Source organism: Mesocricetus auratus, unplaced genomic scaffold, assembly GCF_017639785.1.
Source record: "Mesocricetus auratus isolate SY011 unplaced genomic scaffold, BCM_Maur_2.0 Super-Scaffold_100006, whole genome shotgun sequence".
In the NCBI taxonomy this organism is placed as follows: Eukaryota; Metazoa; Chordata; class Mammalia; order Rodentia; family Cricetidae; genus Mesocricetus; species Mesocricetus auratus.
In genome coordinates, this window is record NW_024429190.1 from 12,931,622 (window position 1) to 12,959,263 (window position 27,642).

The 27,642-nt window shown below is 44.7% G+C and overlaps 1 protein-coding gene and 1 pseudogene across 5 annotated transcripts in view; one reads left to right on the top strand and one right to left on the bottom strand.

Moving 5' to 3' along the window:
* Positions 1-1,282: 1,282 nt before the first annotated feature.
* The window catches only part of Sfi1 (SFI1 centrin binding protein), a 49,262-nt gene continuing 22,902 nt past the window's right edge, over positions 1,283-27,642 (top strand). For 2 of the 5 annotated variants that reach the window (XM_040746854.1, XM_040746857.1), the window contains exons 1-12: positions 1,286-1,391; positions 4,652-4,773; positions 6,512-6,676; positions 8,462-8,533; positions 9,806-9,916; positions 11,448-11,542; positions 15,455-15,572; positions 16,485-16,587; positions 18,935-19,091; positions 23,964-24,125; positions 26,203-26,273; positions 27,049-27,141. In XM_040746854.1, the coding sequence (XP_040602788.1) occupies positions 4,751-4,773; positions 6,512-6,676; positions 8,462-8,533; positions 9,806-9,916; positions 11,448-11,542; positions 15,455-15,572; positions 16,485-16,587; positions 18,935-19,091; positions 23,964-24,125; positions 26,203-26,273; positions 27,049-27,141 (1,170 nt within the window). In that variant the 5' untranslated portion in view covers positions 1,286-1,391; positions 4,652-4,750. Of the gene's footprint in view, positions 1,392-4,651; positions 4,774-6,511; positions 6,677-8,461; positions 8,534-9,805; positions 9,917-11,447; positions 11,543-15,454; positions 15,573-16,484; positions 16,588-18,934; positions 19,092-23,963; positions 24,126-26,202; positions 26,274-27,048; positions 27,142-27,642 lie in introns of those variants that run through there. The other 3 variants (XR_005877697.1, XM_040746853.1, XM_040746855.1) reach the window with 3 other exon arrangements.
* On the bottom strand, positions 17,966-18,564 carry LOC110339966 (annotated as a pseudogene).

Here is a 27,642-nt window from a genome sequence, read left to right on the forward strand (position 1 = left end):
TTATTCATATAGATAGTCTCACTCTAGCCCAGGCTGTACTGGAACCCATTAAATAGGCCTGGTTGTTTTGAAACTGCAGTATTCCTCCTGCCTCAGCCTCTCACAGATGGTTGCTACCAATAAATGATTTCAAATATTTTGAATTACAAAAGTCACCATTTGCTGGGCGATGGTGGCACACGCCTTTAATCCCAGCACTTGGGAGGCAGAGGCAGGCGGATCTCTGTGAGTTCGAGGCCGGGCTGGACTGATAGCCTCCAAAACAATACTGTGAAACCCTGTCTCCTAAAAAAAAAAAAAAAAAAAAAGTCGGGGTTGGAGAGATGGCTCAGAAGTTAAGAGCACTGACTGCTCTTCCAGAGGTCCTGAGTTCAATTCCCAGCAACCACATGGTGGCTCACAACCATCTACAATTCAATCTGGTGCCCTCTTCTGGCGTGTACACAGAATACTGTATATGTAATAAATAAATAAATCTTTAAAAAAAAGTCACCATTTGTGAAAAGGGCAAAAAAACATATTACGTGAGTTTAATCTTTTAAAAAATATTTATTTTACCGGGCGGTGGTGACACTCACCTTTAATCCCAGCACTCGGAAGGCAGAGGCAGGCCTGGTCTACAAGAGCTAGTTCCAGGACAGCCTCCAAAGCCACAGAGAAACCCTTTCTTGAAAAACAACAAAAAAATTACTTTGAGTGTTTTGCCTGCATTTGTTTATTTATCTATTTATGTTTTTCGAGACAGGGTTTCTCTGTGCTGGAACTTGCTCAGTAGACCAGGCTGGCCTCGAACTCACAGAGATCCGCCCGACATTGTCTCACGAGTGGAATTAAAGACGTGCACCACCGCCTTTCGGCAGAGAGCACGCGGTTTATAAGCCGCCATGTGAGTGCTGGAAATCTGGATGAGCACAAAGTGCTCTTAGTCGCTGAGTCTTGTCTCCCGCCCCATGGTTCTAATCTTCACACACCCACCAAATAGTTTCCCTTGTTTTTAATATGCAATCTCTTAGTCTTTTCTCAAAGCTATGTCTTTGAAGATATACCACTAATTGGCCGATCGGATGCGGAGATTACCGACGTGCACCACCACGCCCAGGTCAGACACCTGTGGTTCCCACACCGCTCGGTGCAGGCGTTGCTGGAGACCGGTATCCAAGAAGCGCCCACACTTCCGGCCAAGAGAACGGTCGGAAGCCGCGCTCAGAGAGAAGCCAGGGGCCTCTGTTCCCCGGGAGGCAGCGAGCACTAAAAACGACAGCGCAACTTCCGGCGCGGGCCGCGTCGCCGTGGAGACGGGGGCGGGGCCGCCGGTGCAGGGCGCGAAATCCCTGGCCGCTGGCCTTCGCCGCAACCTCTTCCCGGGTCCGGTGAGGAGTCAGCTCCGTCAGGTACGAGGCCAGACCTGGCACCCCCAGCCTTTGAATGGCCAGCCGGTCCTCCTGCTTTAAAGCCGGCAGAGCGCGGGTGCCTAGGAGCTGGGCCCTGTGACAGCTCTTTCAGCTGCAGTGGTGCAGGAGATGGTGCCTACCCACAAGGCCTTGGTCTGTGCGTGGAGACGCGGGCAGAGCGTGCGTGAGGTTGTTCGGAGTGTGCCCTCCTTGCCCTGGCTGCCCTCGCGCTGCTTTTGCAGGGCCTGTGCACCCTCGGAGAGCTCTTCAGGGTGAGCTTCCGCCTGCGCGAAGCTTATTGGCCTGCCTAGATCCAGATTCGATTCAGGCGTGCGCCTGGGTGAAGGGCTCCGCTGTGTACACCGATCTCAGCTGACCAAGCCGAGAGCTGAACCCACGCTGCAATTGTACCACGGATTCTCTAATGGTGTGGTTTCTGAAGGTGCATAGAGGCTTGAACGCCACCGGCGCCGGCGCCACCTGTTAGCCGATGACCTTGGGCATCTACTTGGAAAGTGACAATAAGCACCTGATGAGGTGGCGTTGTTAAAGTGGGTCGTTCATGGAAAGTGCTGGGAGAAAGCAGGGAACCTGTGCTATAAGTGTCATCTTAATTGTAGCCCGTGTGCCTCAGGCACTACACATATGTGGTACACAGACAAAACATACACACACATAAAAAATGATTAAGTTAAAAATTTAAAAATACAGCAGGGTGGTGGTGGTGCACTCCATTAGTCCTAGCACTCGGGAGGCAGAGGCAGGTGGATCTTTGTGAGTTTGAGACCAGCATGGTCTACAGAGCGAGTTCCAGGACAGTCAGAGCTACACACGGGCTACACAGAGAAACCATATCTTGAAACAAAACAAAACAAAAAGTATATGTGAAATTGGTCAACTGTGGCAAATAGTTAAGAAGCCTTGCCCTAGGGCTACTACTACCAGTTTGCTTTTCTGACTATAAAGCTTTGCCTTCCTGGACATTTCATAAAAATGACATCATTAGTGTATGGTACAACATACCTTTAATTGCACACTCAGACTGTAAAGGCATGCAGTTCTTTGTGGGTTCGAGGCCAGCCTGGTCTGCATAGTGAAACACACACACACACACACACACACACACACACACACACACACACACACACGGAGGAAAGTGAAATCATATATGTGACTGGCTTATTTTATTCTGTATTTTTTTAAGGATTTATGTACACAGTATTCTGCCTGCATGAATACCTGCAGGCTAGAAGAGGGCACCAGATCTCATTACAAATAGTTATGAGCCACCATGTGATTGCTGGGAATTGAACTCAGGACCTCTGGAAGAGCAGTCAGTGCTCTTAACCTCTCCAGCCCCCTGTATGATGTTCTTAAGACTTATCTGTATTTAAGCATGTGGTAGTATTGCATTTACTTTTTTTTTTTTTTTTTTTTTTTTTTTGGTTTTTCCAGGCAGGGTTTCTCTGTATTGTTTTGGAGGCTGTCCTGGAACTCACTCTGTAGACCAGGCTGGCCTCGAACTCACAGAGATCCGCCTGCCTCTGCCTCCCGAGTGCTGGGATTAAAGGTGTGCGCCACCAACGCCCGGCTGAGGACAACTTTCAAGAGTCCATTTTCTCTCTCCATCTGGGAATCAACTCAGGGTATCTCACTGGCCCAGTGTAACTGTTTTGTTTTTGAGACAGCGTTTTCTATGCAGCCCTGGATGTCTTGGAACTTACTATACAGACCAGGCTGGCCTCATAAAGATCAACCTACCTCTTTCCCCGCTTCCTGGAATTAAAGGTGTGCATCAGGAATAACTTGTTTTTTTCCTGAGACAGGGTTTCTCTGTGTAGCCCTGGCTGTCCTGGAACCTGCTCTGTAAACCAGGCTGACCTTGAGCACACAGAGATCTGCGTGTCTCTGCCTCTCGAGTGCTAGGATTAAAGGCATGTGCCACCACAGTCTGACTCAGAAGTAACTTTTCTTTTTTTTGAAGATTTTTTAAAAATGTGTTTGAGTGCTCTATCTGCATGTACACCTTTATTGCCAGAAGAGGGCATCAAATCTCACTATAGATGGTTGTGAGCCACCATGTGGTTGCTGGGTCTTGAACTCAGGACCTCTGGAAGAGCAGTCAGTGCTCTTAACCACTGAGTATCTCTCCAGCCCCAGAAGTAACTTTTTTTTAAAGATGTATTTATTTATTATGAATACAACATCCTGCCTCCATGTTTGTCTGCATGCCAGAAGAGGGCACCAGATCTTGTTACAGATGGTTGTGAGCCACCATGTGGTTGCTGGGAACTAAACTCAGGACCTCTGGAAGAGCAGCCAGTGCTCTTAACCACTGAGTATCTTTCCAGCCCCAGAAGTAACTTTTTAATAGTATAAATTAGAATAAGTGTCTTGGCTATATTTATGTCAGCTGATATAAGCTAGAGTTGCCTGACAGGAGGGAACCTCAATTGAGAAAGTGCCTTCATAAGATCCATCTCTAAGTCTGGTGTTGGTGGTGCACGTCTTTAATCCCAGCACTCGGGAGAGAGAGGCAGGCAGATCTCTGTGAATTCAAGGCCAGCCTGGTATAGAGCGAGTGCCAGGATAGGCTCCAAAGCTACACAGAGAAACCCTGTCTTGAAAAACAAAACAAAAACAAAAAAAATTCATCTCTATGGAATTTTCTTTCTTTGATTTTTATTTTTGAGAAAGGGTTTCTCTGTGTAACAGCCCTGGCTGCCTTGGAACTCTGTAGACCAGGCTGACCTCAGACTCACAGAGATCGACCTGCCTCTGCTTCCTAAGTGCTGGGATTAAAGGCCTGCACCACCACTGCCTAGCTATGGGACATTTTCATAATTAGTTTCTGATCAGGGATGCCTAGCCCATTGTGGGTGATGCCATCCCTCTTCTGGTGGCCCTGGGTTCTATAGAAAGCGGGCTGAGCAAGCAGTTATGAGCAAGCCAGTAGCTAGTACTCCTCCTCCATGGTCTCTGCATCAGCTCATGTCTCCATGTTCCTGCCCTGTTTTGAGTTCCTGTCCTGATTTCCTTCAGTGATGAACTATGATAAGGAAGTGTAAGTCAAATTTCCTCCTCTAGTTGCTTCGGTCATGGTGTTTTATCACAGCACTAACAACCTTAACCAGGACAGTAAGAGTAGTATTGAATGAAGAAGTAGAGGGACAGGAACTCAGAGCAGGAAGGCAGGTATTCAGAAGTGTAACCCCTGGGAGTGTGCAAGCAACTTACTCTCTTTTATCTCTTTCTTGCAGTTATAAGAGGAAGATAAAAGGCTTTGTTCATCAGTTATCTAGTCACAGAGAAACATATCAACCAGTGGCTGAATTTCCATCAAAAGGGTTCAGCAGAGAATGGAGAAGAAAATTGACTCCAGGTATGTAATAGGAAAAATATGCAAAAATGACAGCTACAGTTACTGTTCAACTGCTGGGATCATGGGCATGTGCCATCACACCTGGCTAATGTTGAAATACAATGTTTGGTAAAAAGTATGTCATTTCAGCCGGTGGTGGTGGTGGTGGTGGTGGTGGTGGTGGTGGTGGTGGTGGTGTGTGTGGGGGTGTTGCACGCCTTTAATCCCAGCACTTGGTAAGGGAAGCAGAGGCAGGTAGATCTCTGAATCTGAGGCCAGCCTGGTCTACAGAGTGAGTTCCAGGACAGTCAGGACTACACAGAGAAACCCTGTCTAGAAAAGGGAATAAATAAAGAAGTAAAAGTATGATGTTTCATGTTGATATCAGAGTCATGTTATCTGAAAAGTTTTTAATTACTTTTTTTTAAAGATTTATTTTATTTATTATGAATACAACATCCCACCTCCATGTATGTCTGCATGCCAGAAGAGGGCACCAGATTGAATTGTAGATGGTTGTGAGCCACCATGTGGTTGCTGGGAATTGAACTCAGGACCTCTGGAAGAGCAATCAGTGCTCTTAACCTCTGAGCCATCTCTCCAGCCCCGTTTAATTACTTTTTTAAAAGACTTTGAGGCAGGTGTGGTGGAGTATGCTTGTCATCCCAGCACTTAGGAGGTAGAAGCAGGGGCATCAGGAGTTCAAGGTTAGTCTGGGCCTTAAGAGACATTGTCTCAAAAAAACAACAAAAAGATTTTTTGATTATTTTCTTGTTTAAATAGCTAAAATTAAAATTTTTTATTTTCTCTGAGTATTTTACTGTATGTGTGTGTGTGTGTGTGTGTATACTTGAGTGCACACATTCTCTCAGTGCCCGCAGAGGTCAGAAGGTATTGGATCCTTTGGAATTAGAGTTACAGGGGTATGTGAGCCACTGGATATGGGTGCTTGGGCCTGAACTCTGGTCCTCATGAGATCAGCAAGCTCATTTTACCATTGAGTCATCATTCCAGTTCCCTAAAATTTTTAAAAATTTTATTATACTATTATTTATCTATATGATTTTTTTGAGACATGGTTTCTCTGTATAGCCGTGGCTGTCCTAGAAATTACAATGTAGACTAGGCTGACCTTGAACTCAAGAGATCTGTCTACTGAGTGCTGGGATTAAAGGTGTGTTTCACCACCACCCTCCTGAAACTTTATTTTATGTATCTGGGTGTTTTGTCTGCATGTGTATCAGTGCACCAGTGCATGCCTGGTGCTGTTGGAGGGGAGCAGTGTCAGCTCCCCTGGAAGAGGTGTGAACTGCTATGTGGGTGCTAGGATCTAACCCAGGTCCTCCAGAAGAACAGCGGTGCCCCTCGTCACTGAGCCATTGCCCTAGGCTCCTCCCTGAGATTTGTTATTATCTTAGTTCATTTTGAAGCACTGAAGATAGAACCTGGGACTTTGTGAAGCTCATCTCTGAGCCAGAGCTTCAGGTTCTCAGTTTTACTTTGTACGTAGGAATCTGTTTCTAGGTTGTAAATGATTCTCTTTAAAATATAATAAAAGCTAATTAATGAACATGCTAGGTCGAATGACCTCACCTGTTGCTCTGCAGTTTCCACGTAGTGCTGGCCCAGCAGTGCTGGTTGCTGGCATAGTCAGCGTCAGTCCCCATGAGTTTAACACAGAGCTTAGTTGTGTGTTAAAATGTGTGTATATTGTATGAAGAGATTTTTTTCTCTCCTTTCCTCTCTGCTCAAATTTAAGGTCTTTTAGGGATGGTGTGGTTAAGAAACCTTGTTCTCGTAAGGCACTGCCACTCAACAGGTCTGCCTTCTCTGGGGTCCAGAAGGGGTCACCTCGAAGCTGCTATTCATCAACTCCTGCCTCCCACAGCTGGACTCGACACCGATTAAGAGAACTGCGCAGCAGGTGAGACGCTTCATTTGTTTTTCTTTCTTGTCCAAATCAAAGGAATAATTTTTACTATTTCTATGCCAGTTAATTGGAGAACTCTTCTGAGTGGAATATTGAGATAAAAAGAATATTTAGGGTCAAGTTTGATGGTGCTTGTTTTTAATCCAAACACTCAGGAAGCAGAAGCAGATAGATTTCTGTGAGTTTGAGAGTAGCCTGGTCTACATAGAGAGCTCCAGGCCAACCAGGGTTATATAGCACAAGACTTTGTCTTTAAAAGAAAAGAAGAAGAATATTTAGAACTACAGACAGTTTTCATTTATGGTCTCCAGTTGTGACATACAATTAGCTCAGCCGTAAAGGATCACGTAAGAAGAAGTCAGACAAAAGGTAGGAAGAAGAGGGTTTAAACTGAGCCCAGAGATTGACAAAAAGAATGAGTGAGTGGCTGTGTGTGTGTGTGTGTGTGTGTGTGTGTGTGTGTGTGTGTGTACACTCACCCATGAGCATTTAAACCACACAGTGTGCTAGGGACTACAAGGATGGCCCCTGCTTTCAGCGCAGTCACAAGGGAATGGCAGACACCCTGTGAGCTGATGACCATTACGTGGCACAGCGTGGCACAGGGGCTTGAGTAGAGAGCACTGAGTGCCCCACCCCTCTCTTGGTATTTGGAAAAGACCAGGATATATGAATCTTTGCCAGGGATTTAAACAGGAAGAAAAATGAGAAAAGAATGGTTCCCCTCAAGTCTGATGTCTCCATCTCTTCATTGTCAAAATGCTTTGTATTGAAAGGTGTTTTGTGTTGTCTTGTCTAAAGTGAGTCAGGTATGGTGATACAGGCTTGTATTCCCAGCCATATGGCAGGATAAACCAAGAAGATGGCAGGTCAAAGTCTGGGCCATAAGTGGCATCTGTCAAAAAACATTTCGTTCTAAGTTTCCTAAAACAATGATAAAGGAAAACAGGGCATGTGCTCCAATGGGAGTCTTCTCTTTGTCCAGATTAAAAAGAAAACAATTTTATGGAATTAAAAAAATATCTATATGCTTTCATGATGAGTTCTGCTATTGCTGGAGTCATGCTCCCACAGTTGGGCACAGAAAAAGTCCTTTATCTAATCTTGGTACATGTTAAACTATGTAGGACTCAACTTTCTGCAACCTTTGAAACTTACAGCCTCTGAGTTTTATTACAGCAATGCCTGTCTTTAAAGAAATAATTATAAAGTGGCTGTGTTTGTAAGTTAGTGGTAAAGTACCTGCTTAAACTTGAAGAGGCCCTGGGTCCTGCATGCACGCACGCACGCATGCACAGTGGGAGATGACTCCACTGTAGAAGTTGATAATGGCCAAACTTTCCTTATTTTCATACATTTTGTTTACTGTATTTATAAAATAATAAAAAAAGAAAAACCAAAAAACATGACCTTGTTGAGTGGTATGGTGGCATATGCTTTTTTTTTTTTTTTTTTTTGGTTTTTCGAGACAGGGTTTCTCTGTGGCTTTGGAGGCTGTCCTGGAACTCGCTCGGTAGTCCAGGCTGGTCTCGAACTCACAGAGATCCGCCTGCCTCTGCCTCCCGAGTGCTGGGATTAAAGGCGTGTGCCACCACCACACAGTTGATTTTAGTCTTATAAACCTGTCCTCTCCATTTTCTGTTTGATGCAAGATTAGCATCATCTTTTGATTCAGACTGTGGTCCCTCCACTTAACACCTTAAAGGTTCCCTCTTTTTTCCAGAAAACTCCTGCTATCCAGGTATTTTCAAGTGTATATGTATCCTTCTCTTCTTTCAGATGTGTGGCCAGAAAGTTCTTGTATTTGTGGATTCGAATGACATTTGGAAGAGTAACTCCCTCTAGAGCCAGGTATTGTTAGCTCAGAGCATGAGCTGCTGCTGGGCTTCTTCTGTTTCTGTTACTGACTTTAAAACATTTTCAATTAAAATATAATTCCATCTCTTCTCCCCTTTCCTCACCAACATTGTCATCATCATCTCTCTATATGCTTGTGTGTGTGTATACACACACATATTTCAGACAGGGTCTCACTTTATATTTCTAGCTAGCCTGGGGCTCAATATGTATAGTAGGCTGACATAATATATCATAATTATAATTTCTTCTCCCTCTACTCCTCCAAGTTCCTTCCTTCCTCTCTTCCACCTGGGTCCATTCTATTTCTGTCTCTTAGTAGAAAACAAAGAGGCTTTTTCTTTTCTTTCTTTTTTTAAATTGTCCTGGAACTCAGAGATCCACCTGCCTCTGCCTCCCAAGTGCTGGAATTAAAGGGTGTGTGCCACCAATGCTAACAGGTTTCTAAGGGATTTTGTTGCTTTATTATAACATATACTAAGATAAAACAAATCAAACACATCAGAATTGAACAAAACAAACAGAAAGAAAAGAGCAAGAGAAGGCACAAGAAGCAGAAACTCACTTCTTTGATCCCAGCTCTCAGGAGGCAGAGGAAGGAGGATCTCTCTGAGTTTGAGGCCAGCCTGGTCTACATAGTGAGACCTAGGACAGCTAGGGCTACATGGAGTCCCTGTCTCAAAAACAAAACAAAACGAAACTGCTTACTTGAGCTCAGTCTCTGGAACATACACTGCAGCTACTTTCCTTACACACAGTTACAAGGGAATAAAAAGTTTCTTATTCAATTTAAAAAAATTAAAAAATTCTGAAAGCTGTAATAGTTTGAAATTATCTGTGTTTGATGTGTGAGTGTGGTGCCATGGCACATGTGTGGAAGTCAGAAGGCCACTTTGTGGAGTCAGTTCTCTCTGTCTTTTCGTGGTCCAGAGAGCAAGCTCAAGTCCTTGGGCTTCTCTGCTGTGGCTGCTGTGGCTTTATCTACTGCGTCATCTCACCTACTCCTCAAAATCATAGTTTTTGATTCCCTCATAGTTTGTGAAGATTTCAACTTTCCCTTAATATCTGTAATTGTTGAACTCTTTGGTGTAATTGTCTTGTTCCTAGTGTATGTCGCACTGAACCTGCCATCTGACATAATCCATTGTCACTTTCCACACTTTGGTGTTTTAACTGAGAAGGTAAGGGCGGGTGTGAAGCTGACCTGGCAGAGACCTCAGCCCAGCTGCCTCACACCAGCTTTCTGCTGTTCTTCCTTCTGCCTAGGCTTTTCCATGAGCAAAGAATACTACAGAAGGTCTTTGGAGAATGGAGGGAAGAATGGTGGGTCTCCCAGAGGGAATGGAAACTCTGCGTTCGAGCCGACTGTCACTACAGGTGTCTCATTGCTTTACACTTGTTGAAATACAGACTTTACACTGCATCAATTACTCAAAGTCTTGCTTGTGTTCCAAAGAAGCAAAGTTTTGGATAGCAAATAAGTAAATCCATAGTTATTTGCAGCGAGGTCCATGTCCATGCACACGTGCGTGCTCCTCTGAGTCAGATAGCTTTGTTAGGTATGTGGAAACTTACTTCCATGTATTTCTAAATCTGAAAGGTTTTTTTTTGCTTATTTGTTTGTTTTTGAATAATTAGTCCTAAACCAGGCAGTTGTGGCACACACCTTTAATTCCAACACCCTAGAATAGATGCAGACAGACCTCTGAGTTCTAGGCCAGCTTGGTGTACAGAGCTAGTTCTAGGACAGCTAAGACTACATAGAGAAACCCTGTCTTAAAAAATAACAAAAAAATTAGTCCTAGAATACTGATTATGATCAAGAAAAGGTGTGTCCTACATAGACCATTCAGAAAATAGAGAGGCTGGGTCAGGTATCTGAGTGGGAGAGCAAATGGTTAGCCTGTACAAGGTTATGGGTTTCATCCCTAGCACCAAAACACAATTAAAAAAATAGGAAAAGGATGAAAGAAGAATCTTTTAATCCTTGCCACTGACATTGCAAGGAGTAAATAGAGAACAAAGTTAAAATATTACACCAAATGCCCATTTTTAGGGCAAGTGCTATAACTTAGCAGGTAAAGGCACTTGCTACCTAGTAACTGGAGTTGGCTCCCTGAACCCACATGGGAGAGAGAGCAACTCCTTTCTGCACATTGTCCTCTGACCTCCCCACTTGCCATGAACCATACACCCCTCTATACAGTAAATACAGCAAAATTCTTTGTTTTGTTTTGAGTGTCTCAAAACTTATACTCTGGAAGACAATCCGGAAGAGAACTCATTGTGCTATTGAGAGGAGGGACGATAGCATTTTGTTATTGTATGTGTATGGGGGCTTTGCTTGCATGTATGTCTGTGCACCATGTGCCTGAAATGCCTGCAGAAGCGGTGTTGGTCCCTGGAACTGCTATTACAGGTAGTTGTGAGCTGCCATGTTGGTGCTGGGAACCTAACCCAGGTCCTCTGGAAAAGCACCCAGTGTTCTTAAACATGGAACCATCTCTCTAGCCCCAATTATTATTTTTAGATGGTTCTGCTATTAAGGGTCAAACAGCCTATTCCTATAAGATTTCCCTCTCAGCCGGGCGTTGGTGGCGCACGCCTTTAATCCCAGCACTCGGGAGGCAGAGGCAGGTGGATCTCTGTGAGTTTGAGACCAGCCTGGACTACCGAGCGAGTTCCAGGACAGCCTCCAAAGCCACAGAGAAAAACCAAAAAAAAAAAAAAAAAAAAAAAAAAGATTTCCCTCTCATTCCAAACAACCCTAACGTCTGCTGACCATCTCTCTATCAACTACAGGTTTTCCCCTTTCTAGAACGCTCCTAAGTGTAAAAGTGACTGGGTGTGCTGGGTGGAGGTCCTTTATTGTCTAACCATAAGCACCGTCTGCATTTTGGCTCCTCAGATACTACTTGTACAGCCTGATGTTCAAGAGCTGGAAGACCTTTGTGCACCAGCAACAGGAGCTGAGGAAGGGGCTCCAAAGAGCTGAGCGTCATGGTGAGAGAGAGGGAGTTCTGGGAGAGGGAGTCGTCTGGTGAGAGAGAAGATGCACGTGATTCCTTTCTTGTTCTTGGAGTGGGTTCTAGGTGAACCCCTGCCTGGTCAGATCCTGTGTCTCCATGTGGCATAGTTTGGGCACTTGAAGCTCATATGGCAGATGTGTGAGTGTACTATACCTGGTCTGCTGGTGTGTGGACCTGTACTTTCTCCTTTCCCTGTCCGGGTGACAAGCCTTGCTTAGGTTGGTTCCATTCCTCATGCTTCCGCAGGGTTTGTCTGGTGTTCTGAGAGCCCTCTAAAGGACGCACTGGCAGTGATTCTCCCTTCCTCCAGTGTTGGAGCTTCATCACCTCTTTGATTCACTGTCCCCTGTGCACTTAGCTGTAGGAGTGGTTGCCACTCTGCAGGTTCACTTGGCCTCTCTTAATGAACTCGAAGCCGTGGTGTGACATTCGGGGTTCACCTGTTCTCTCCCCACTCCCAGCCTCTAGCCATACTGATATGCACTTCTTACCTTTCCTGGAGATTGAAAAGATTCAGGCCCGTTTTCATTTATTGGTTAATTTATTTTTCTATGTATCTGTGTGCTGTGTGCATGCAGTGGCCAGAAGAGAGCATAAGATCCACCGGAACTGGACTTGCAGTTAGTTGTAAGCTGGGAATTGAACCTGAGTCCTCTGAAGAGCAGCAAGTGCTCTTAGATATGGAGCCATCTCCAGTTTTGATTCAGGTGTATTTGAAGTGTTACCTTTCCAAGCCAGGTGTGTAGATACATGCCTGTAATCTCAGTACTCAAGAGGTGGAGGAAAGAAAACGGAAAATTTCCGACTAAAGTTCAAGAAGCACAGCCATCTCAAAAATAACTACATAAGTGATGAATGAAACCTTCCCTGTCTAGCTTTCTCTTCTTTTCCTAGGATATTAGGTTCTTAGTTCAATATGAGACAGACTGTTTCTGTATTTAACCTGTAAGTAGCTAATGGTTTGTTTTTGTTGTTATTTCTAATTCTTATACAGTAGGAGTTATTCTTTTTGGTGTGCACTTCTTTGCTTTTGGCAAATGCAGAGTCATTATATATGCAAAAATACAAATTGCTGATTTAGAAATGGGGCAGCTGTGCTGGTTCGTGCCTGTAATCACAGCACTGGAGAGGTGAGGGAGCAAGCAGATGGCTAGCCTCAGCTGCACAGTCGGCTCCTGTTTCAAAAACAAAACAAGTGGAGCACATGTGGCTTTAACACCAGCACTCCAGAGACTGGGAGACTCTGAGTTCAGAGAGCAACCTGATCTCCATTGTGAGAGCTACACAAGATACTCTGCCTCTAAAAAAGAAAAGAAACAAAAACCTCCTACAAAAGAATAATTATAATTTAATTCTACAGTTATTTGAATTATCTGTATAGATAGTTCAGATATTTCATTCGAGTTTTTGCATTTTTCTAATAATTAATGATATTGAGTACCTTTTCCTGTTCTCACTATTAATATATATACACATCCACATATGCACACATTTATGCCCCATTGTATTAGTTAGGGTTCTGTAAAGGAACAGAACTAATATAGTGAGCTAATTTGTGTATATATACATACATATATTATGTATTATGTTAATATATAATCAATTCTGTCAATATATATATTATATACATTAAAAGGGGATTTGTGAGAGTGGCTCACAGGCTGTGGTACAAGTAGATCAGCAATGACTGTCCTGGTGATTGTTCGGTTCACAAGACTGGATGTCTCAGCTGTTCCAATGCGGTGCTAGAGTCCCAGTGAAGTCATAGAGCTGCCTGTCTTCAGTCTGTGTGGGAATCATGAAAATGTGGGTTCTAGCCGGGCGGTGGTGGCGCAAGCCTTTAATCCCAGCACTCGGGAGGCAGAGGCAGGCGGATCTCTGTGAGTTCGAGGCCGGGCTGGACTGATAGCCTCCAAAACAATACAGAGAAACCCTGTCTCGAAAAACCAAAAAATGTGGGTTCTAACTCCAGCAAAGGAGTATCTCAGGAACAGGGTTGATGAGGGCAAGCAGGAAAACAGCAAAAAAAAAAAAAAAAAAAAAAGGCTTCCTTTTCCTGTGTCCTTTTATGTGGGCAGCCACCAGAAGGTGTGGCCCAGGGTTTATCATGGTTCTTCTCACCTCAAATGATCCAGTTAAGAAAAATTCCTCCCAGGTGTGCCCAGCTATTTGGGTTTTAGTTAATTCCAGATGTAGTTGACAATCTAGATTAGCCATCATATTTGTATCTTTTTTGTATCTGTTGAAATTCTTAAAAGGGGGGGGTTAGATTTATTTTTGATGTGTTTGAATGTTTTGCCCTGCATGTGTGTTACAGAGATCGTCTGCCTGTGCTTCCTGAGTGCTGGGATTCAAGGCCTGCACTACCACCATGTTTCTAGGGTTGGGAAAATGGATGTCAGTAATGCGGTTTGCAAAGCAAGCATGAGGACCTGAGTTTGATTCTTTAGAAACCACATAAAAAGCCAGCCATGCCTCCAAACCAGCACTGGGAAATGGAGGCAGGAGGATTCCGATGGCTCTCTGGCCAGCTAGTCTAATTTAATTGGTGAGCTCCAAGTTCACTGAGAAACTCTTAAAAAATAAGGCCAGATGTGGTAGTGTGCATCTTTAATTCCAGCACTCAAGGCAAGTGGATTTCTGTGAGTTTGAGGCCAGCCTGATCCACACAGGGAGTGAGTTCTAGGACAGTTAGGACTATTACACAGAGACACCCTGTCTCAAAACAGAACAAAAAACCCAACGGTAGAAGGGTTCAGGTACAGCACAGTTGGCAGTGTGCCTGCCTGACACACTTAAGTTTTCCTTTAAATGCTTGTGACTGGCACCTTGTCACCTGTGCAGTCTTGAATCTTTTTTTTTTTTTTTTTTTTGGTTTTTACGAGACAGGGGTTCTCTGTATTGTTTTGGAGCCTGTCCTGAAACTCACTCTGTAGACCAGGCTGGTCTCGAACTCACAGAGATCCGCCTGCCTCTGCCTCCCGAGTGCTGGGATTAAAGGCGTGCACCACCACCGCCCGGCCTGAATCTTTTTTAATTTGTAACAATATACAGTGAGTCCAGCAAAGGGCACATGAAGGCTGGAGAAGAGCTATGGGCAATTCAGGCTAAGTACAGGAAGTCCTTGAGCTGGTATCGCAACCTGAAATTGTGTATCCCTCTCTATCCTTTACATTTTCTTACATCTGTTTGTTTGTCTAAGGATGTGGGGCTCCTGCATACCATGGTGCTCATGTGAGGTTGGAGACAGCCCGCAGGAGTCAGTTCTCTCCTCCTGTTGTGTGAGTGAGCTCCAGGGATTAAACTCAGCTTCACTGAGTCATCTCATTGGCTCTCTCTACCCAGTTTTTTTTTTTAAAGTATGTATACAGTATTCTGCCTTCATGTATCTCTTGATGCCAGAAGAGGGCACCAGATCTCATTATAGATGCTTGTGAGCCACCATGTGGTTGCTGTGAATTGAACTCAAGACCTTTGGAACAATAGCCAGTGCTCTTAACCTCTGAGCTATCTCTCTAGCCCTCTATCCATTTTTTTTTTTTCAGAGACAGGGTCCTTTTAATTTTTTTTTTCTGGTTTTATTTTTTTGGTTGTCAGCCTAGCCTTTAACAGCTGAGCCATCTCTCCAGCCCCTGGTTTTATTTTTAACTGTGTTTAATGTGCGTATGTCAGTGTATAGGAATGTGCAGAGGCCAGAAGAAAGGCCTCAGATCCCCTGCAATCCACTCTGGAGCTGGAATCACAGGAGGTTGTGAGCTGCCCAGTGTGGTTGCTGGGAACTGAACTGGAGTCAAGAAAGAGCAGTAGATGCTCCTAACTGCTGAGCCATCTCTCCAGCCCAGTTTCTACCCTTTAAAAATGGTCTCTCTCGCTTTGATGTCTCTAGATACAAAGCAGAAGATTCGACAAGCCTGGAAATCCTGGTTGATATACATGGTTGCTCGTAGGACCAAACGTCAAATGCAGAACACTGCTCTAGAATTTAGGCGACAGAGTGTGTTACGGTGAGTGTGTGGCTAACATAGGAGGGAAGGAAGGCGACATCCTGCACGATTAGAAATCTGAAAGCCACTCTTTTTTCCTTCAGATATTCTCATGAAAGCTGAGTTTTAAACGTGGGTAACTTCCATGTTTGAAAACTAAATCGTGTAGGCCAGAGCACCAGAGCATGTCTGTAGTGTTGAAGGGTAGAGAGCTTGCCTGGTATGCACACGACCCTGAGTTCATTGCCAGTACTGCAAACGAATGAATGGATAATAATTTATAGTGCTTAAGACTGAATATGACTTTAGTTTATTTTTTTTTTTTTGGTTTTCGAGACAGGGTTTCCCTGTATTGTTTTGGAGCCTGTCCTGAAACTCACTCTGTAGACCAGGCTGGTCTGGAACTCACAGAGATCCGCCTGCCTCTGCCTCCCGATTGCTGGGATTAAAGGTGTCCACCACCAACTCCCGACGTCTCTTAAACTTTTTTTTTTTTTTGGTTTTTATGAGACAGGGTTTCTCTGTATTGTTTTGGAGGTTGTCGGTCCAGCCCGGCCTCGAACTCACAGAGATCTGCCTGCCTCTGCCTCCCTTAAACTTTTTAAAATCACATTTTATTTAGTGTTTGTGAGACAGATGATACATGTGGAGGCCAGAGACAACTTGTGGGAGTGAGTTTTCTTCTTCCACCGTGGGGTCCCAGGGATTGAACTCAGGTTGTTAGACTTGGTGGAAGTACAGTCCTCGACAACCACCTCTTCAGCCCTTGGACCCTCTTCATTTTGTTTTCTTTGCAGCAGTGGGTCTAGCAGATGCCGGTGTAGAGATGGCCCTGTGAAGGAGAGAGACTCAGGTTAAAGTTGAGAAGCACAGCCCTAGATTCTTCTACGTCCCTGCTACCCCAACTGACTCCATCTTTGATTCTCTCTTCAGTTTCTGGTGGAGAAAGTGGAGGTGGCGACTAGGACAAGCTCATGCAGATCGTGCTCTCCTCGCAGCAGCTGTGAAGCACAGGGCCCTGAGCCTCCAGCTGCAGGTTTGTTTGTCCTAGGGCTATATAATCAACAGGAAGGCTTTTCACTGCTGCTGCTTGTTGGGACTGCAACTGGGCATCTGGGGAGATGGGGTGGGGAGCAGTGCAGAAGGCCAGGCTATGGCAGATGGGCGCTGCTGTGAGGAATATGTCAGGATTTCTGTTTGTTTGTTTTTTGTTTTTTCGAGACAGGTTTCTCTGTAACTTTGGAGGCTGTCCTGGAACCGACTCTTGTAGACCAGGATGGTCTTGAACTCACAGAGATCCTTCTGAGTGCTGGGATTAAAGGTGTGCGCCACCACCGCCCGGCTGCCTTCATGTTTTTAACAACTGTACAAATACATATTTATTCCCTTGAGACTTGGACCAGAGTTTAATTCCTAGCATCCATGTCAGGTGGCTCATAACCATCTGTAACTCCAACGTCAGGGGATCCAACTTTGGCTTTCAGATACCTGCACACATAAGTACATATTCATATGAGAGACACATATGCCACATACATAATTAAAGCAATAAAATTAAAAATAATACAAATTCTAGGCCAGCATGGGCTATAAAACTACACAGAGGAAACCCTGTCTCGAAAGACCAAAACAGAAAATCCCAAACAACAATAAATCTTTATATTCAAACTAGGGCATGAGTTATCTCTGCAGATACATGAAACCTTCTCATGGACATACATTTGTGAAACATTTTAAGAGAATCCTCTCATCTTTTACAGGCACACTTCCCTGAAATGTAAGAGAACAGTCTCTTGAAAGCTATCCCCCCCCCCACTTCCAAAGAAAAGGCCGACTTTCATTCATCCTAAATCTGAATTTACTATATCACGCCCAGAGTGTCATTTGATTTTGTGTGTGTAAATTTTGTGTGTATGTGTGTGCACCATGTATGTGCCTCATATTTCAGAAGACAGAAGAGCATGTCAGATCCCCTGGAGCTGGATTTACAGATGGTTTTTAGCCCCTCTGTGGGTGCTGGGAACTGAATGCAGGTCTTCTGTAAGAGTAACAACTATTGAGCTATCTCTCCCTATCCCCTACCCCTCCCTCCATTATTCCTTTTTTAGGACAGATTTTTTTTTGTGAAGATCTTCATTTTTTTATTCTTTTTTAAAAATATTTTATTTATTATATACACAGTATTCTGTCTGCTTGTATGCCTGAAGGTCAGAAGAGGGTACAGATCTCATTACAAATGGTTGTGAGCCACTATGTAGTTGCTGGGAATTGAACTCAGGACCTCTGGAAGAGCAGTCAGTGCTCTTAACCTCTGAGTCATCTCTCCAGCTCTTTTTTTTTTAATTCTTTATGTAAAAGACTAGCATGATCTGTTTCACTGGGTAGACAATCTTAAATAATCCATTCAAGGTTTCTTAGTTCGCCTTAATGAAGCCTATGTCCTTCACGTACTTACGGAAACACTGATGGCATATGGCATATGTTCAGCCCATATTTCCAGACCAGACTGTGGTGGTTAGAGCAGATGTGGCAAGAGCCAGAGCCCTGGCCAAACTTGCCAAACTTGCACGGGTGACTCCAGGAGAGCTGCTGGTGACCATCTTGCCTTCAGCCAGCCAAAGAGGAAAAAGGAGTGAGCCCTAAAGACAGAATTTTTATTATCTGTGTTTGCATGGAGCTATCATAGAAATTTAAAACAGAATAGCTGTTGACATCAGTATTCTTTGCATCTGATTCATCTTCCTTTAGTTTCCCTAGCTTGTTATCTCTGCCTTATCCCTTGTATATTTAGGAACAATCGCATGTCTTTTCTCAGTTAATTCACTAGTGCAGCTGAGCTCAAGAGTCTTATCCTGAACTCAGTCGTGTACTTGCAAATTCTCCCCCCTAGACAGAGTTTCTCTGTGTAGCCTTGGCAGTCATGGAACTCACTCTGTAGACCAGGCTGGTGGCAAACTCAAAGAGATCCACCTGCTCCTGCCTCCTGAGTGCTGGGATTAGAGGTGTACACCATGTACACTACTACCACCTGGCTGCAAATTACTTTTTTTGAAAAATTTATTTTATTATTACTATTTTTTTAAATTTTATTTGAGATTTTGCCTGTGTAAGGGTGTTGGATTCTGGAGTTATAGATAGTTGGTAGCTGCCATGTGGTTACTGGGAATTGAACCCAGGTCCTTTGGAAGAGCAGTCAATGCTCTGAACCACTGAGGCATCTCTCCAGTCTCTGCAAATTATTTTTTACAACTTCTTTTTATTTATTTTTTAATTTGTAATCCCCTTACCCCAAAGTTTGTTTTAGGTAGGATCTCACATAGCCCAGACTGGCCTCAAGCTGTGTGACTGAGAATGACATTGAGTTCCTGACCTGATCTTTTCAGGCTTGGTCACGATGGCAAGAACAGCTCCTAAATAGGCGGCGGGAAAGCTGGAAGGTGGTCACTGCTGTGCGACACCATCAGCGCTGGCAGAAGCAGAGATCTTGGAAGGCTTGGCTTGAGTACCTCCACATCTGTAGGGTAAAGAGACGGCAGAGTGGTGAGTAGAAAGCCCAGCTTCCCTGGCCTGGCCTGGTCTGACCTCTCTCCCCACTGCCCTCCATGCAGAGGAAGCAGAATGCGGTACACCACAGTTCTGAGGACAAGAAATGGAGAAGAAAAGTGTATCATCCTTGCTTCTCGTTATTTCCTTCTGGATTTTACTAACATGCCTAACTTCTATTCAAATAATGTATTGATTACTTTATATATTTGATTTCAAATGGGAATGTTCATATTGTGATAGGTATGATCATATCTACAATTTTGTATTGTGCTTGTTTTTACATTGTATTACATCTTTATCAAGAAGTCCACTTTTAGCCGGGTGATGGTGGCGCATGCCTTTAATCCAGCACTTGAGAGGCAGAGACAGGTGGATGTTTGTGAGTTGGAGGCCAGTCTGGTCTACAGAGTGAGTGAGTGCCAGGATAGGCTCCAAAGCTCCACAGAGAAACCCTGTCTTGAAAACCAAAACCAAAACCAAACCAAAACAAACAAAAGAAGTCTACTTTTAATGATTATTTGTATTTTTAGAATGTCTTGCCTTTTTTGTCTTATTAATATAGTATTTATCTTCTTTCTGTCAAACCCTGTGCCAGTCACTTTCCCAGACTTCTTGGAATGGTACAGGAAAAGGGACATACAAGATAGAGGAGACATGGGAGGAAGAGGCTATATCAGGTGGGCTTGAGACAGCTGCTTCACATGGCGAAGACGGTGAGAAAGCCGCCTTTAGGCAAAAGAGCCCCCAGGCCTCTAAATGGGCAACGTCCAGAATTGCTTTTGTCATGACTGCCCAGTTTCAAATAAACACACAGAAACTTATATTAGTTACAGAATGTTTTGCCTATTGCTCAGGCTTATTACTAACTAGCTCTTACAGCTTAAATTAACCCATTTCTATTAACCTAAATTTTGCCATGTGCTTTGTGGCTTTACCTGTCCTCTGGCACGTCTTGTTCCTCCACTCCACCCTTCTTTCTCCCTCTGTCTCCATTTGGCTTTTCAGCCTGGCCTTATTCCGCCTTGCTATAGGCCAAAGCAGCTTCTTTATTAACCAATGAGAGGGATGCATATTCACAGCACACAGAAGGGTTATCCCACAGCAACGCTGGCTTGGAAGTGAGATGTGAGACTGCCCCATCAAGACTCTTGCTCTCAGTGTCTCTGGAGGAACAGCACTTCAGCTAGAGATTAACTTCATAGTTGAGTTCAGGAGTGGGCAGAGGTGAACGTGCAGCAGGCCTGTATTTTCAGGGTGAGAGACCGAGGCAGGAGAGCTGTTGCCAGCAAAGATAAGACAGGTGGCTTTTGCATTTGGTTTGGGTTTGAGACAAGATATTGCTGTGTGGTTCTGCTGGGGTCTCACTGTTCTCACGATACGGTTTCTCACTGGCTTTGGGCTCCTAGAGATCTGTCTGCCTTTGCCTCCTGAGTGCCGGGATTGAAGTTGTGTACCCACCATGCCTGGCTGACGCAGGCTTACCTTTACTTAGCCATTTCCTGTTGATAGACACTTGCCCTGGACCAGCAGGCCTTTCTTCAGTGACAGGGTCCTAAGTGAGAGATGACCAGGAGATGAGAAGATAAAACAGGTGGGATCGCCGGGCGTTGGTGGCGCACGCCTTTAATCCCAGCACTCGGGAGGCAGAGGCAGGCGGATCTCTGTGAGTTCGAGGCCAGCCTGGTCTACAAGAGCTAGTTCCAGGACAGCCTCCAAAGCCACAGAGAAACCCTGTCTCGGAAAAACAAAAACAAAAACAAACAAACAAAAAAAACAGGTGGGATCAGGAAGTCTTGCATAAGTTATGTCTTATGCCAAGCAAGCTTATGAAGATGTACAGTATCTGATATACTATTTCCATGAGAAAAATGAGACAAAGTCAGCAGAAACTGTCATATAATGGGACTGAGTGGGAAGCTAATCCAGCAGTGTTGCACAAGGGATCTCAAGAGTATCACAGACAAAGCACACAGTTGTAGTTGGTTGTTTTTTTACTCTTTGGCTATTCTGGGGGGCCTGCCATCCAGCTCCCAAATAAATACACATGGAGGCTTATTCTTTCTTATTGAATTCCTGGCCTTAGCTTGGCTTGTTTCTAGTTAGCTTTTCTTAAATTATCCTGTCTGTCTTTTGCTTCTGGGACTTTGTCTGTCTGTGTCGTCGTGTCGTGTCCCCCCCCCCACTCACAGGGTTTCTCTGTGTTAACAGCTCTAGGTGTCCTGTGGACCAGGCCATCTTTGAACTCACAGAGATCCACCTACCTCTGCCTCCCGAGTGCTGGGATTAAAGGCGTGAGCCGCCACTGTCCCATCTCTTTCTCTGTTTCTGTAAACTTTTTCACTTCTTTCTCTGTGGCTTGCTATGTAGCTGGGTGGCTGGGCCCTGGAGTCTTCCTCTCCTCCTCTTTCTCACTCCTTGATCTTCTCTTCCCAGATTTCTGCTCCTGTTTATCCTCTTTGTCTGCCAGCCCTGCCTTCCTCTCTTCTGCCTTGCATTTGGCCTTTCAGCTCTTTATTAAACCATCAAGTGTTTTAAACAGGCACAGTAACACAGCCTCGCAGAGTTAAACAGATGTAGCATAAAGGAATGCAACACATCTTTGCATTATTAAAAAATATTCACAGTGTAAACAAATGTAACATCTTTAACATTCTGCAACACACAATGGCCTGAGACTGCTGGCCACAGCTCTGTATGGTGGAAAGAATTGGGTTCTCAGGATCTGAAGCCACAGCTCCCATAAGGTCCTGACCCCAGGCCATTACTGGGTCTGTCACCATGTTTCTGATTTTAGACTAGAAACTATGTTCCTTCTCCATACATCATGGCCTCAGGGAAAACCTTGAATCAGACCAGCCCTCAACACATACTTGGATTATTTGAATTTGTCCTCCCTTATGCAATGCATAGAATTTGTGATATTGAAACTTTTTTGGATGTTGTTTAAGTAAAAAGAAAAAAATTAACATCACAGATTCTGTGAAGTTTGGCATTGTGGGATTCTCACGGATGCCATCATTGTGGTCTAGTTTTTCAAATAGTTTTAGAGTTAATAACCCCTAGTGTTGAGTTCTAGATCAACCCAAGGCTTTCCCCTCTCTAAAATCAGACATAGCTTATGCAAGACCTCCTGGCCACAGCTTTTATCTCTTTTTTTTATCTTCTCATTTCCTGGCCTCTTCCCCTTAGGACCCTGTCACTGAGACCAACCTGCTGGTCCAGGCCACCCTAGGAGCATGACTACTGATGCTTTTTGTAAGCAAGCCTGTTGAGTTTACACAGAAGTGAATCAAACACTGGACCAGACCCTAGGTTAGGCTCTCAGGCTCTTGTCCAAGTGAATCCCATTTACCTCTTAGGCTGCCAGTATCAGCCTAGCAGAGTTCCCCGTGTCTGTTGGAGCATAGTGGAAAGCAATGGCTCTTAGGGTTGTTAACATGATGAACTTTAATCTCATGCCTCAAGCTGCAGCCTACTTTGGAGGTCTCAGTTTACCAGCTACCTGTTATTTGCTGTTTTACTCTTTTGTCTTTTTGGGCTCTTCATGGGGTCCTCCACCGAGCTCCCAAATAAATCTATGCAGTCTTATTCTTTCTTATAATCAGTAGGCCTTAGCTTGGCTTGTTTCTTGCAGCTCTTTATTAAACCATCGGGTGTTTTAGACAGGCAAAGAATCCCAACTACACCAAGTTAAACAAAATGCAGCATGAACAAAAGTCACACACCTTAAAATAATACTCTACCACAGTTACCAGCTGATTAGTGTTGGAAGGACATGTGTCTGGCAGCTTGGGTCAGCATGGCTGAAAGCTCAGGATGTCCTTTGCCAGCAAGATCATTGGAGTGGTATGTTGTGTCCTTGGAGACTGATCCTATCCAGAAAGCCCCAAGTAGAGACAAAAATCAAACAGTATCTTGGAAAGTGTCAGTTATCATTCTTCATATTGGCATCTATGTAGAAGCCTCAGCCCTTGGCGAGAAAGTATTTTATTGTATGTACCTCCTTTATTGGTTGGTTTCTGTTGCTGTCATAAAACTGACCAAACCAACTTGGGGAAAGAAAGTGTTTATTTGGCTGATAGCTTACAGTCTATTATTAAGGGAAGTCAAGGCACGAACCTGGAGGCTATAACTAAAGCAGAGACCATGAAGGAGTGTTGCTTACTGGCTTACCTCCTTTCTGCTGTCTTACTCAGTTACTTTTCTTATAAGGCCCAGGCTTGCCTGCTCAGATAGCACTGCTCACAATGGACTGGGCACTCCTATACCAATCAGTTCCTAATTAAAACAAAAACAAATGGCTTCACAGACACGCCACAGTCCATTTTGATGGAGACAGTCAACTAGTTCCCTCTTCCCAAATGTGTGAAGTTGACAACACTTCCCTAAAACAACAGACCTTTTTTCTTTTCTTTTTTTTTTTTTTTTTTTTTTGGTTTTTGAGACAGGGTTTCTCTGTGGCTTTGGAGGCTGTTCTGAAACTAGCTCTTGTAGACCAGGCTGGCCTCGAGCTCACAGAGATCCACCTGCCTCTGCCTCCCAAGTGCTGGGATTAAAGGCGTGTGCCACCAATGCCCAGCCAGACCTTTTTTCTTGGAGAAGTAATTCTAGAGGTTTGATAACTTTCTAGTATCTAGACAACTCTAGACACTAGAGTTGTGGTGCTTGGGCTTGAACTGAAAGGGCCTCACATGGTCTAAGCACACACTTTCTCACTGAGCTACATTGTCAACCTAAAACTTTTAATGAGGGTTCTTCCTGGGGAGTGCTCTTGAATCCCGGCTCTCTGCCAGTAGTAGCATCCAGCCTTCGTATCCTCTTCCTCCTCGTGGGGAGCAGTACCTAAGAGTTATTTCTCTGTTGCAGAAATGGCTGCAAAATTCCACCGTGTCACTGTGCTCCAGATATATTTCTGTGACTGGCAGTGGGCCTGGGAGTGGAGGCAGAGCCTGTCTGCCCACCAGGCCTTGGTGGAGAAGCTAGCCAAGAAGATAGCTCTGCGGAGGGCCTTTGCACACTGGAAGCACTGTATCCTTTACACTGACCTGTTCCTCCCAACCCCCCTCTCCCTAGGATGTCCACAGTGTGAGGATATGGATGCCTCAGATGCCCATCCTTACATTTGCCCATTCAAGTCTTGATTCATGTTGAACTCCAGCTTAAATTCTTGTATGTAGTGAGAGGGTTTATTTCACCTGACATAAGGTGGGGTAGGAACTCAAGGCAGGCACTGAAGCAGAGGAACAATGCTCACTGGTTTGTTCTCTAAGGCTTGCTCAGTCTGCTTCTTAAATAATCCAGGACCACCTACCCAGCACTACTTACAGTGAGCTAGGCTCTACCGCATCAGTCTTAATCAGGAAAATGTCCCATAGACTTGCCAACAGGCCAGTCTGATGGAGGCATTTTCTGAGTCCCCTTTCCCAAGTGATTCTGACCGCGTCAAAATTACAGAAAAACCAACCATCACACATGGGGGACCAAAGACTCACAGCTCTCTTTGTTCAATGAGAAAACGGATAGGAAAACAGGTCTTTTTTTTTTTTTTTTTTTTTTTTGGTTTTTCGAGACAGGGTTTCTCTGTGGCTTTGGAAGCTGTCCGGGAACTCGCTCTTGTAGACCAGGCTGCTGGTCTCGAACTCACAGAGTTCCGCCTGCCTCTGCCTCCCAAGTGCTAGGATTAAAGGCGTGCGCCACCAACGCCCAGCGGAAAACAGGTCTTGACTGTGGTATGATAGAGCTACTGAAGGCCTGTCCCAGAACCATGCCTGTGTGCCCAGCACTCAGGAACAGTGAGGCAGAAGGATCTTAAATACAAGACCAGCCTGACTACACATCCAGACCCTGTCTCAGACTTTTTGGTTTTGGTTTTAAAGTAAAATGTGCCCAGTGGTGGTATCTCATGCCTTTAATCCCAGCAGTTCAGAGGCAAAGGCAGGTGGGTCTTTGAGTTGGAGACCAGCCCGGTCTACATAGTAAGTTCCAGAACAGCTAGGGTTACACAGAGAAATCCTTTCTTCAAACAAACAAACAAACAAAAATAATAATAAGATAAAAGGTTTCTGGTATCCCAGGAGTCCAGGTAAGGAAGAAACTCCTGAGCTGAATGTAAGTCCTAGGGCACTAAAAATTCTGGAGAGCCTGAGTGTTTACACAGATTTACTGGTGAGCTGTGGTGGTACACACCTTGAATCTCAGCACTTGGGGCAGAGACAGGTAGAGGCAGGCAGATCTCTGAGTTTGAGGCCAACCTAGTCAACATAATAAGTTCCAACACCCTGTTTCAGAAAACACAAAACAAAAATATGTGGTGCGTGTGGCTCCTGGGAGCGTCAATGTGGTCTGGGGACCTCCCATAGAGCCCTGTGTGTCAGACTCTGGGATTTGCTCCTTGTCCTGATGACATTCAAGAGCATCAGGAGTTTTCAGTGCATTTAAATTTGTGCTTTAGAAAAGATGTTTCTAGGGCCAGTGAAGATAGCTTGCTGCCAAACCTCATGACCTGGGTTTGGTCCTTGGAACCCACTTGGTAGAAGGAACTCCTGCAAGTTTTCCTCTTCACTATGGCACAGGCACGCACACAAACACAGATGAATGCAATTTGAAATTTTTAAAAGAGAAGACGGTCCTAAATTAGAGGAGAGAGGCTTGCTCAGAGACTGCTGTGTGAGGAATCATGTGACGGACAAGTCAGATAATAGGACAGAAGAGAAGCAGGCAGTGAGAGCAGAGCAGATGGGTTGTTAGGATTGTGAGATGAGAAAAAATCTGATCTGAAAATAACTGAAGCTCCCAGTTCAGTCATCTGACTGGACCATGATGCCAAACGATCAAGTTCTGCTTGCTAGGTGATGCCCCAAATGCTTATTGAACTCAGACTCTTTGCCTCAGGGCATCAAGAGGACAGAGGCCTGACTGACTCTTTGATAGAGCTCCCCTGTGCTTCCCTGGATCACAGGAGGAGACAGAGGTGTTTATCAGCCTGCCTAGCAGGCCTGCTATGCTTACAGCCATGCCCTTTAGGTGGCTGGCTCACAGGAAGTGTACATGCTGTGTTGGGCCAGGAGCCTTGCTAGACTGGAGACCTTAACAGAATTCCTGGCAGTCATGCTGCTACAGGCAGAAGAGGCTGCCCAGCACGCGGCAGCAGCAGAACACCACCGGCACTACCTCCTGGTAAGAGTACCAGGGTCCAGGGCAGCCGTGGAGGCATCCTCTTGGGGCTCCTGTCCCATACTAGCCCCTGAGTGCAGCCAGTTCAGAGTTAGCTGTAGTGTGTGTTAGCTTCTTGAAACAGAGATTAATGGGTGGAGTCAGGGATGTGGAGTTGTAAAGAAACCTCCGTGGGGATGCTGTCCCAGTGTCTTTCTGTTGTGATAAAATATTCCAGTAAAAGCAATTCAGAGATGGAAAGAATTCATTTAAACAAACAGTTGAGGGTACAGTCTTCCAAGGCAGCAGGAGCCTGGAACAACTGGTTATATTGTCAGCTCCCCTTCTTTACCTGTGTAACATAGTCCTGGATCCCAGCCAGGAGTGAGGTAGGTCTTCACACTTCAGGGAAGCAGTCGCCAATAGGCAGTGCCAGAGGCCTGATCCCAGATAGTCCTAGATCCTGTCAAGTTGACAATGAGTGCCAATCATCACAGATTCATCTTAGTTTATTCTGGCAAGCCCCCTTTATAATTATGCAGATGAACATACACATTAACTTTTAGGGGTTTCCAAATCTGGAATTAAAGGCACTTTTTCCTGTGGGTCTAGGGGAGTCTGTCTCCTCCTGTTTAGCGGCAAGGACATGTTTTTGAGCTCGATGGGTTTAGTTCTGATAGATGCAATGTAGAGAAACTCCAGGGAAACCAAGCAGCCCTAAACCACACTGGTCTCTGATACTGCTTTCCTGTCACAGACACTGATGCTGCTTTATAACCTGCTTCCTTTCTCTGTGCAGTGTTCTTGCTTTAGAGCCTTAAAAGACAATGTGACCCAGGCCCATCTCTGGCGAATAAGAAGGAACCTTGCTCACCAGCTTCGTGATACCACGGTGAGAATTGGCTCTCACAGACAGGGCCTTGCTGTGTGGTTAGCTCAGGTGGGCCTCAACTCACTGTATTGTTTGGGCTGGTCTTGAATTCACAGTCCTCCTGGATCCTGGAATTTATAAGTGTACACTACTGTGCATGGCACTTCATTTAGATTTTACACTTCAAAATAATAATGCCTATTTTCTTTGTTAATCTGCACCTGCTAATAGATTTGTTCCAGCTTTTTTTTTTAATGCTCCCCACCCCATCCCACTCTAGTCTGCTAGGAAAGTCAGTGCTTGACTCAGATGGTAACGGTGCTTTTCACCCTGACTAGGACACCTGGGTAATATAAACTGCTGAATCCCATGTGTGTTTTCCAAGAGCAACGACTCTCTTCATTGGTTCTGTTTTTGAGTGCAGGTTTGTTTCCTTTTTATTTTTTTAATGATTAATCCCAGAACTTGGGGGGCAGAGGCAGGTGTATCTTCATGAATTCAAGGCCAGCCTGGTCTACAGAA